This window comes from Lissotriton helveticus, chromosome 5_1 (assembly GCF_964261635.1).
Source record: "Lissotriton helveticus chromosome 5_1, aLisHel1.1, whole genome shotgun sequence".
Taxonomy (NCBI): domain Eukaryota; kingdom Metazoa; phylum Chordata; class Amphibia; order Caudata; family Salamandridae; genus Lissotriton; species Lissotriton helveticus.
This window is the reverse complement of record NC_136065.1, coordinates 341,648,598-341,660,735: the sequence shown is the minus strand read 5'-3', so window position 1 is coordinate 341,660,735 and position 12,138 is coordinate 341,648,598. Positions and strand designations below refer to the sequence as shown.

The window sequence follows — 12,138 nt, the reverse complement described above, 5'->3', positions numbered from 1 at the left end:
AGATATGCAAATGTCATAATGGTTGATAATGGTCGGTACACTATTGTGAATAGTGTGCCAGGCCGTCTGTCGACTGGTCTGGCCTATTCACCCACCTGAAATAGGGGAAGAAGTTGGCCTGGCACAGCTGATAGATAAGGTGTAGCTCTCTGTCATTAACAGGGCTCTCTGTCAGCTTTCCTCTCTTCTAGGCTGCACTGGGTAGCAAAATTGTCTTTGATAAGGAGGACAAAAGCAGTTGGCACATGCCCTGATACCCAGGGTTTTAAGTGGGATGAAAAAACTGAGGCGTCTCTCAAAGGGGCGTCTCTAATGTACGTACCGATGTGGCTTAAAAACAAGTAAGCTAAACATCTGTGCTGAGCATAGTGTGCCGCCCGACTGGTATTTTGCTACTTCTGTCATTGCTTCCAGATATATAATACAACATGTAACATTACACTTAAAGCGAGGACTATTGGCTTTGTCAATGATTGTTAGTTCCATAATATAAATATGCAACAACTATGGCTTCGCTATATAGAATATTGGGAATGCTTCAGTTCTGACATGATGAGGCTATGAAAGAACGGGTCTCTTTGAAGTTACATCAAAGGAAGTGAAGGGTAGTACTGCTGAAGAGTGCAGATTTTTTTTCAGCACGAGGGTGAGGCAAAAATGGAGATCCCGATAAGGACCCGTCTCAGCACCTGCTTTTTTTAACTGCCGGTGCTGAGCTCCGGAAGGAGCTGGCACAATTAAAGCCCTGCTGATACCTTGTTTGCTTCTATGAAGAGGGATATCAAGCCCTGTATCTTCTGTTCTGGTTCGTCGTCATCTTTTTTTTATACTGTATTAAAGGTCTGGGAAATCTAACACCTGACTATTGATCTTTTTGAAATTGCAAGAGAGCGCTTGGGCAGCTCGAGGGCACTTGTGGGCTCTCATATACCTCTTTGTGGGCCTCGCATGAGTGACCCAGCTGACACCTGCTCTTGTGACCAATTATATCTTGTTTCTTGCTGGGTCAGATGCTAACTGCACTGGACCACCCGGGCCCAGCACCTCTAGCCTGTCTTTTTAGGTAATTTGCTAAATGTGTTTTAGTGGCTCATGTAATGTTGTTTCACGGATAGCAAAGGACGTTGGCAGTGGTCTGTGTTTGTGTGTTTGTTGGTGTGTGACATCTGATGTGACTGTTTGGCTAACTGATAGTGTGGGCCTCTGATACTGGGTGTTGTTTTGCTGACCATGATTGACAGAAATATTAGAATCTATGGGTCTAATATTTTGAATACCATTATATTTGGCTTTTTGGGACCCTTGTGTGAAAGGTTTCCTGGCTCCCAGTAGCATGTACTCCTTGCCTACTAAATGAAAGACTTGCCTTCTAATTGCTTACTTTTTTACTACAAAATCCAGAGAAAATATCTTTTACTTAATGTTTGCTATTATGACTGAAGTATGATGCTCTAGTTTATCACCAGGTGGGGTTAAACTAATGGAAGAGGAAGAGCAAGAGCAAGAAAAGAGCAGGCAAGTTGCTCAGAGGGATAGACTAAACAGGACATGCTGCAAGAGTAGCTCCAGTAAGAAGTACGTCTGGTCAGACCCATGAGGATTCCGGGGACCTGAACAAATGGCAACAAGGCATTCTGCATTTCACACCGCAATCCTGGCTGTGCATCAAGTCTACAACTTTGCCTGACCGTGCTTCTGATGGCATGTTGACCCACCTGTTAAAATCTGTGGCTGTCACTCTGTGCCGCCTAGTGGACCACTGCCACCAGGCCATCCTCTGCAGTGACTTCAGCTGTGCTGCAGCAGCTGCCTACTGATGCCTGGATCCAGTCTCTGCATCCATGCCCTGTCAGATGGTATCTTGCTGTGCTCTGCTGCACTCTGGTGCTCAGAATCAACCTCTGGGTCGCGCCCTTCTATCCAGTGCCTTCCACTGTGCAGCCCTGTTAGGACCTGTGCCCCCAACATGGTGTCTGTTTCTGGGAACATCAGGGATCTGTACAGATCAGTGGGCTTATGATGGTTGACATTTGGGCATTTGATGACGGATGTGTTTGCTGCTAAATGTTTGAGCGTATGATAGAGTGTGTGTCGGTATCTAGTGCGTGTGTGGGTCACTGTATGTGTGTGGGTGTTTGATGATGAGTACGGGTGTATGATTGTACAAAGGTGTCTGGCTTGTGTGGTTGCCTGATAGTATATGTTTGTGGGTGTTTGTTGGAGGAGTATAGTCTACTCCTTTCCCTCACAGCCTACGCCACTTTTTCCAACATTATTTTTTATTTAAATCTCTCTGGCCTTTCACCTTTACTGCGAGGTTAAGGATTGCAAGCCTAACATGTCCAAGAAGACTTCTGGGTTCAAGCCATCCGGCGCCTGTCAGCACGTTATGTTGGTGAGAGACCCACGCCTAGTTTATCTCTGGTGCCTGGAATGTGACCATGACTTGAAGTCATACTCTGACTGCCGGGCCATGGTTACTAAAGCTTTGAGGGAGAAGTCCCTAAAGCTGCTTGCGGCCCGGCGCTCCGCACTGTGTCGTTCTCCTTGGAGTTCTCATTCACGGTCCCGGATGAAAGGAAGGTCCAGGCACCGCCTCAGGAGTCCAAAGTCTTTGCGCTCCCACTCAAAGTCATCGAGTCAGTCAAGTCAAAATCATGAAAAAACACAAGAAGTCAAAGTGTGCTTCGACTTCTCCCCATCCGTCTGCCCGCGCGATAGAGGAGCCTCAGCGTTCTGGGCCTTGTTCCTCTGAACCTGCCCCGGGTCGGCTCGGTGCTACCCTGCCTTCCCGGGAGCCGGAGTGACTCCGGCCCATCTCAAAGAATTTTATGATCCCATGTGCCTCATATTGGGGCGGCCAGACCCTACCGGTGCACCTTTGAACCCTGGAGGGCCCTTCATCCGGTTCCGCGCCTGTCGTTCCAACCCCGGCGCTGATGACCCCCCATGGATCCAGTGATGGATCCAGACTGACACTGGTTGTGCCAATGTGATCTTCCCTAGCGCTGATACCGAGACTCCCGATGCTACTGGCTTCAGCCCCATTCTCATTCCCGACGACCCAGAGCATGATCAGCGTCTTTGATCCTAGCCTTATACTGAAGGGCTAGGAATGAAGGAATATTGGGAGTGGTCACTAGACCCTTTACAAGACCAGCCGTATTCGAACATGCACTTGTACAAGGAATTGGGTGAGGTCTATGGACCGGATATCTCTCCAGATTCTGGCCTGCTTTTCCCCCCTACCGCACTACAGAGGAGGGAGCATCATACGCTATGGTGGTACAAAGGGTAGCTGAGGTCCTGGACCTTCAGCTCCCTACCGTGGCAGACAAAATTAATATCTTGACAGAGGTCCTGCAGCCAGGTGTCTAATCCTCGGAACCCTTGCTGTCCTTCAACCAGGCCTTCACCAATGTCCTCCTGGGAACAAGGTCCAAGCCCAGCACAGGGGCTCCTATGAATAGGACAATCACCCTCTGCCATCGCCTTGCACTGGGCGACCCAAATCTTCTCACCACCATCCTACCCCTGAGAGCTTGATCCTCACACTTTCCACGGCGTGTCCCTTCCACACCCCAGGACTGGGAATCCACGAGGCTTGACAGTTGGGGGTAAGATCGTTTTTTCTTCTGCCATCCTTGCATTATGGTCAGTGAACACCGCATGCCTATTGAGACGTCACTCCCACTCATTGTGGGAAACGGTTGCGCTAGTGCTGCCACAGGTCTCGGACGAGGCCTGGGCCATCCTCTCTCAAGAGGTATCAGATGGGAGAGATGTGGCAAAGTTTGCCATTCTTTGCGGTCTTGACACACCCGACTCGCTGGGCAGAGTGATTTCATAGATGGTAGCTGTTTGACTCCATGCCTGGTTGAGGACTTCTGGATTTTGATGGAATGTTCAGGCATCTCTCATGGACATGCCCTTTGATGGCACCCATCTCTTTGGAGACAAGGCATACACGGTTCTAGAGCACTTTAAAGACTCACAGGCGATGGTCAAGTCCTTGGGACTCTCAGTGGCCACACGTCCCCGTATGCCTTTTGACTCTTTCATGGCTATGGAAGATGCTTTCAGTCGCGCCATCCAAATCCTTTCTACAAGACAGCGCAAGTTCAATAACCTCTGCACGGCCTTGGGTGCGGCTCGATCCAACCCCGTGGGTCACCGACTAGAAGTCGGGTCAGTCCACCCCCGCAGCCTCAGCCTCCAAACCTTCCTAGTCCAGCCCTTCCAGATCATGGGCGGATTGTTGATGGTAGGATCAGCCATCAACTCCACCATTGGCAGCACATCACTTCAGACAGGTGGGTTTTACAGATTATCCGAAGGGGCTACTCCCTTCCCTTTGAGACTCCCCTCCCTCCATGCCTCCAACTAAGTGATAGTGTTTAGAAACATTCATGGTCCCCAAAGACAATCCATTAGTGCAAGTCAGCAATCATGTTGTCACTTTTTGTCTTTCATTCTTGAATCAGGACGAGAATTAACGACATAGAGATAACAGACCCAGGGCCCCCAGACCAAACTACCAAGCCAAGAATGATTTTATTTGAGAGGGGGTGGTCATACCCACAAACTTTGTCCCGTCAACACACAACAATGGGAGTGCACCCCTGAAAGTATTCATGTAAAAAAAAAAACAGAGTATCGAAATCTCTACCTTGCAACCTTTTGAAATCTTTTGTGTGGAAATACAAATATTGAATCCTAAACATTTCAGAACTATTGTCTGTGCAGGCAGATTACAGATTGCTTATTAAGAACCTGCTGCCTGATTAGAAAACAATATTTTGTTGGTATTTGTTTCTCAGCAATAACATGCCATCAGGTCTCCAATAAAATACCTTCCAAGAAGTTGATGTTTGCAATTAACTCGCCGCATGTCCATTATTTCTGCTACCTCATGGCAAGCTATTTTTATTGAAATGACTTCAAACCCAGTGCTTCCTGCTGTGTCATATAACGTTGTAGTAACCTGATTGCCACCTTCTTACCCCTTAACAATATTTCATTGAAATTCCCTTAAAACGCATTGTCAAAGCTGCAGATCCTCCTTAGATTGTTTTTACAACTCACAACGGGATTCCTAAGGAACACCATAGCCTAGCCCTAGCCTAGCATCTTGAGAAAGGGCTATCATTATATACAGTTACATTGATTTACTTGGGTTACTCTTGTATTTTCATGGCCTGCTAGCCGAGCTTGCAGCATTTCACCATTGCCTCAATAGGACCCCCTATCTATAGAATGCTAGGCTGTTGCTTAACTGTATGGAGCTCTATCCCTGCAGCCTTGAGTTTTCAGACATGGATAACAATTTGCTCAACGTTGTCTAAGGAGATGGGAGCAGGCCCAAGTGGGCATGCTCGCTCTCTCGCTCTCTGTTTCTATCTCTCGCTGTCTCACCAGCCCCTCCAAGCGGGAATCTTTCGGGTCTTTGGGGAGCAGATCCCATAAGGGAAGACATTTTGAAAATACCGCAAGCACTGTAAGGCACCCCCATCTAGAAACTCATGTCTTACAGAGTGACTGCAGATTAGGCCTAGTCAAGAGTAACAGTGAAGGTGTACAGGCACTGACTATAAGCACCAAGCAACGTCAGCGTACACAACTTTTATTAGATAAAATGCTCCAGATCAGACCAGCAAATTATGCTGCTGATGCTGTATCTGGACGCAATATTTCAAATGAGTCCTAACCTCCTTTTGTCTGATATTCATAATTCTCCCTGTACACGCCAATAGTCCTTCAATACAACAACTGCATGTCTCCTCTCTTCTGTCCTTTTACATATTCCCCATTTTACTACGTTTCCTCCATGGAAAGCTTGGCATGGCTGCTTTGTACCCAAACTGCCACTTATTGATGTATTTTTGTATCCCCCAATATAGTGATGTCCACATGCAAAGCCGTAGAAGTATTTTATCGATACATTCAAACTTCTGGCCAATTTTACTTTTATCCTCCATCAAAAAAACTTCCATACCACGACCACAATTTGCACGTTATGATCTGTAACTAAATACAATATAACTTCATAAGAATGGGGAAAGCTGTAATGGATATGTCACAGCCCGTAGGCCCTGGAATTATCACCCTCCTTTGATTTAAATTGCAGTGTTCATTATTTCCAGTTAGCTTTTTATGTTCTCAGACTTATGTTTTTCTTTCCCCAGTGCAGCCGTATTCCGCCTGTGGGCAACCCACAGACGCCTGTGTACTGAAATGGAAAATGAAGAAGGTCTTGAGTGGAAAATCAAGTCGATGTTGGAGGAGCATGAGTGAGTAAAGCAGTCTGACTGTACAGTTCTTGCTTTTTTATGTGAATATGAAACAGTGGTTTAGCCCCAAGCTTCTAATGTGATATATTCTTAGTTTTATAATGGGATCCTTTGTGTGTCTTTGTATATGTACTTTCATCTCGTTTTTTTTCTCACAATCAGATATTTGTTTTTCACAAAACGTGCGCGAAGAAGATGTTGGTTTCTGTTCAAACTTTCTCAATAGTGGCTGATAAGGCTTTAATTGTGAGTGTCACATACATGTCCAATCCGAGTGCAGATTGTTGGTTTTTATTTTAAAAATGTCCTCAACTGAGACACGTGAACTTCAGTTTTGCCTCTTTTTTACTGGAAAACGCGTAATTGCCATTATTTGTTGTAAATGAATAAATAATCTCACGGGTATCGTGATTGAGCGTGTGCGATAAATAATGCGCAATTCCAGAGGCACACATATAAGAGGCCATAAAGTTTAGACTGTGACAGCACTATGGTTATGTGATGTCAGTACCTCATTGAAGCAAAGTTTTTTCTAGTACAAACTGTGACACCGCTGTAGGTCGATGACATCATTATACCAGTGAAGGCAAAGCTTTCTCCAGTCCAGATTTTGATATGCCCCCAATTACAATGAGTAGCCAACATCAGTGTCCCATTAAAACCAAATCTTTCTCTAGTCCAGGCTATGACATGACTATGGGCACATAATGTCAGTACCCTACAAAGACAGAGCACTTTCTAGTTCTGACTTTCATATCACTGTCAGTACCTGAAATCAGTGTTCCAGTTAAGGCAATGATCTTTCCAGTCCAGAATGTGACATCTCTAGGGTAGGGAAATCTCCCATACAGTCCAGGTTGTGATATCAATCAATCAATCAATCAAGAATTTGTAGAGTGCACTACTTACTCGTGAGGGTCTCAAGGCGCTGGGGGGAAAAGGGGCAGGGGGCGCTACTAGTGGAACAGCCAGGTCTTGAGTAGCTTCCTGAAGGTCAGTAGGTCTTGGGTCTGTCGTAGGCTCAATGGTAGGGTGTTCCAGGTCATGGCGGCGAGGTGGGAGAAGGATCTGCCACCGGTGGTTGTTCCTCGGATGCGAGGGACTGTGGCGAGGAGCTGGTGGTTGGGTATGTAGAAGAAGAGTCGTCTGTTGAGGTAGGCCGGGCCGGTCTTGTGGAGTGCCTTGTGTGTGTGGATGAGGAGCTTGAAGGAAATCCTCTTGTTGACAGGGAGCCAGTGTAGGTTTCTCAGGTGGGGGGTGATGTGGCTGTGGCGTGGTACGTCGAGGATTAGGCATGCAGAGGCGTTTTGAATGCGTTGTAGTCGTTTGATGAGCTTGGCCGGGGATCCCGCGTAGAGGGCATTTCCATAGTCGAGTCTGCTACTGACGAGGGCCTGGGTTACTGTTCTTCTTGTGTCTGTCGGGATCCACCTGTAGCTCTTGCGGAGCATGCAGAGGGTGTTGAAGCAGGAGGAGGAGACTGCTTTGACTTGCTTGGTCATGGAGAGTGTTGAGTCGAGGATGACTCCCAGGTTGCGTGCGTTGTCGGGGCTGCTCCTAGTGCCGTAGGCCACCAGGAGTCGTCCCAGGCTGAAGGGTTGGAGCCGAGGATGAGGACCTCCGTCTTGTCCATGTTCAGCTTCAGTCGGCTGATCTTCATCCAGTCGGCGACGGCCTTCATTCCTTCGTGGAGGTTGGATTTGGCAGTGAGGGGGTCCTTGGTGAGGAGATTATGTTGAGGTCGTGCTGTCGGGCGACTTGTGCGAGCAGGGCCATGTAGATGTTGAAAAGTGTTGGGCTGAGGGATGATCCCTGGGGTACGCTGCAGATGATCTTGGAGGCTTCGGATCGGAATGGGGGGGAGGCGAACGCTCTGGGTTCTGCCGGAGAGGAAGGAGGCGGTCCATTCCAGGACCTTGTCTCGGATCCCTGCGTCGTGGAGGCGTGTGCATAGTGCGCCGAGGCAGAGCGTGTTGAAGGCGGCGGAGAGGTTCAGGAGGAGGAGGGCCGCGGTCTCACCGTTGTCCAGCAGGGTCCTAATGTAGTCGGTGGTGGCCATGAGGGCAGTCTCAGTGCTGTGGTTGCTGTGGAACCCTGACTGGGATGGGTCCAGGATGCTGTTTTCTTCGACGTATCGGGTTAGCTCTCTGTTGAGGATCTTCTCGGTGACCTTGGCTGGGAACGGAAGCAGGGAGATGGGCCGGAAGTTCCTGTATGGGCAGATTATACTATTCGAGAAGATAAACTTCCCTCCAGTGTAAACTGTGACTTGATTAAATGACTGGATCCGTACCAGTTTGAAGTCGGAAATTATTTAATTCCTGCTTTTGACCGTAATAAGAGATGGCAACAGAACCTCAATGAAAACAGAATTCTCTACAGTCGAGACTATGACATTGTTATGAAATGAAAAAAGTGCACGGGAGAATCCTGAACTTACTCCAGCCGAGACTCTGACACCAACAGGAAGATTACATTAGAAGTTGAAACTCACTCCAGTCTAGATCAAGTCCCTCATTTTGAGGTAAGTGGGCAGCCCATCATATCAGTGGAGGGAATGGCTTCTGCAGTCCTTGCGAAGGACCGCTGCCTGATTCCAAGATCCCTGCCCATCTTCCGGGGATCTCTAAGCCTACAGAGCCCCAGCCACTGTGGCAGTTAGTCTGAAGGCTAGAGTTGCCAAGTGAGTGCTTTATTTGTTATGTCTGCTCTGCAAACCGTTTTCTTTGTCAGGAACATATTTTCAAAATTGGGAAATAAAACATCAAAAGTCCTTAAAGGTAGTGAGCTTTCTTCCTTTCTGTGGGGGACAATCCTGTGATCATCATACCATGTAGCACGTGTCTGAAACTCTATTTACCATGTGTGTCAGTAATGATTGTCCAATTTGAAGATGATGGTGAAATACTTTTATAAAGATCAATTATTACCCTAGCAAGGTTGTCCTGGCGCTACAAGACTGATACAGCAACCCGTTTACTTAAACAACCATGTCTTCAAGCATTTATGAAACTTAAGGTGATTGCCCGAACTGCATGGGGAGGACATTTCACAATTTAAGGGCCTAAAAAGAAAAGGCGCTGAGACATTTTCATGGTCTGCTCATTCGGGGAACAGTAAATAGGAAAGCATTAGCTGATCGTAAAGACTGGCATAGAGACTAGGCCTAGAATTTCTCTGATATAACTTCAGTACCCACCTTATAGTAGGCTTGATGAGAAATGAAAGCAATTTTAAATTGAATTCTTTTGACAATAGGTTACCAGTGCAGAGTTTTCAAAATAGGGGTATTGTGCTCATTGCGCTTATCGCCTGCCAACAGTGTAGCGACACTAATGTACGACACTAATGTATACTTTGTAAATAGGCTATCGCTTAAATTGGTAGCCCCTAGTATAAAGCATTACAATAGTCTGGGTGCAAATGAATAGTAAAGAGTCAAGAAAACTCCCCTAGGTATGATAAAAGCATAAAGCACCCAAACTTCATTATATACGCACACTCAGAGTCTAAAAATGTACAAAACACCCAAATGTAACAGAAGTATAGAGAAATATATATGACTTTAATCCTATTTTGAAAAATATTTCACATTTAAAATCTCAAAAATAACAGTTTATAGCTGCAACACATGGACTTAACATAAAATAAAAATACAATAACAAAAGGGAGACCATCTGAAACAGAACAATTAGTCTTCACACAACAGTATGTCTGCTCTTCGTGTCAACAGGTGCCCATGAATTAATTAGGTAATATATGAAGACCCCCCATGCACTGCAGATCATGGTTTATTGATACTTTGACACGTTTCGGTGGATAGCAATTGAATAGAAGCTTGGACTACCTTTTCATGGGCCTGTTGAGAAGCATTGGGTGTACTCTAAACAGCATCCTTAAATATAAGAAACTATAAGCTGTAACCATATTTATTTGTTTATTCATATTAAGATTATCATCAATCATCACCCTCAATTCTTTAGCCTCTGTGACTGTAGTTGGAGGGTCATCTAACTCCAGGGCCGCCAGTTTGGTGCATTGGTGATAGTCAATTGGTCAGAATACAGCAGCACCATCTTGTCACCATTCAGATTTAATGCACTGCTGCACATCCATTTAATCACTGAGGTCAAGCAATTATTCTGTTTTGAGGCAGCTCTAGATTCATGCACCAATGAAACAATAATGTTGGTATCTTCAGCATATGACATAAGTGATATCCTAATTTTTTTTATTAGTGAGGCGGGAGAGAGGCATAAACATTAAACAATGTGGGGCTTCATATGGAACCTAGGGGCACACCATACAATAACACTCTGTCATTAGAGGAGACAGTTTTCATTCTCATCATTTGAGAGCGATTGGATAATCAAGAGAACCAATTTAGAACTTTACTCTGCACTATTGCCATCTGCAGTTTCGGGAGCAAGACTCTATGAGAGACCTATGAAATGCAGCGTTAAGATCCAACAGGATCAGAGCTACGCTACATCCTCCATTCTTCATTGAACAAGCATGCGCTTCATTATTTGAGGCTTTTTCCAATTGGAGAATTTCAGTTTATTTGCATGTGCTCCTTTTTATTTTACTACACAAATAGGCTGATTGCCTGGAACGCATAAATATAATATTTTCTAAAGGATTAACAAAAAGTCCATCAACTTGAAACTGATGCTCAACATGCCAGTTAAATGTGCATGTTGACCAATCTTTCCATCTGCAATGTGCCAGCCTCCTCCCGTCAACCCACATCCTATCAGCCAAGAATTTGCCTCTCCCAATTCTTGTATCACTGTTCCTCCTGCTGCCTCCATAGCTACTTCCAGTTGATCATTGCTAATACTCCTCTTAATTATTGATGAGAAGTTATACATTTTTTCTGACACCAGTTAGTGTGCTGAGTATTTAGTTTTTTTATTTTTGAAAGATGGTCTCTCAGTTGCCTGATCCTTATTTATTTATTTAGTGTTATTTAAAAAGCGTTAACAGTCCTACCCTTAGGGGATATCACAGCGCTATCAGGAGCTACACATTCAGTTACTATTTTACCGAAAAAGTGAACAGAGAAAATACATATTCTGGATGAGCCAAGATTTGAGCTTTTTTCTGAAACTGAGATAATTGTCTTTGCGGGGAAGGTCCAAGGATAGGAAATGCCAGTTGGCCACCCCTAAGTGTTTGAAAGAGCGGCCCCGGTTCTGACTTTTCTGATTCAAGTGGTCTTTGCCAAACCTAAATTGATGGATCACCAAGTTCTACAAGGAGGGTAGAAATCCAGTTTAGCACGAACAATCCTAGGGCCAGTATTATGTAAACCTTTATTGCCACTGTTATAATACCATAACAGCAGAAGTTGGAAAAACCGTGCTTTACTGTAATAACATAGGAACATCCAAGTCAGATGTGGAGCGACTGAAGTAGAAGTTCCATTAACTGTTGCCAACCATCATGCAGCTTAATAAATATAGAGGGATTTGTGCTGCCCGGCACACTTGAAAATCATCCCAAATCTGTGCATGCAGGCAGGGGCCAAACTAACTACACACCAAATTTGATAATTGTGAGGAAAAGTAGTGATCAGATCCACTGTCTCCCAAGTCTTCAGTGATGTATAAAGGAAGTGGAGCGGTAGTGAAAAATATCTGTCCCCCTTGCTTCCATCAGATCTGAGTAGACTCCAGGGCTTAGATCTAATCCTGCAGTGGGTTTTGTGCATTCTCATCGGTATCATTATTTGTTTTCCTGTCTCCGAGGTCACCCAGGGCAGGTGTACTGTCATTGTGACCTGGCACCTCACTGATGAACTGGCTGGTAGGTCAAGGGTTTCTGCTGGTAGAGGTAGATGAGG

At 45.5% G+C, this 12,138-nt stretch overlaps 1 protein-coding gene across 1 annotated transcript in view; it reads left to right on the top strand.

The window, feature by feature from the left end:
* The window catches only part of CFAP74 (cilia and flagella associated protein 74), a 1,328,338-nt gene that overhangs the window by 214,942 nt on the left and 1,101,258 nt on the right, over positions 1–12,138 (top strand). The window contains exon 7 of the mRNA XM_078642456.1: positions 6,186–6,290. Within this exon, the coding sequence (XP_078498582.1) occupies positions 6,186–6,290 (105 nt within the window). The remainder of the gene's footprint in view (positions 1–6,185; positions 6,291–12,138) is intronic.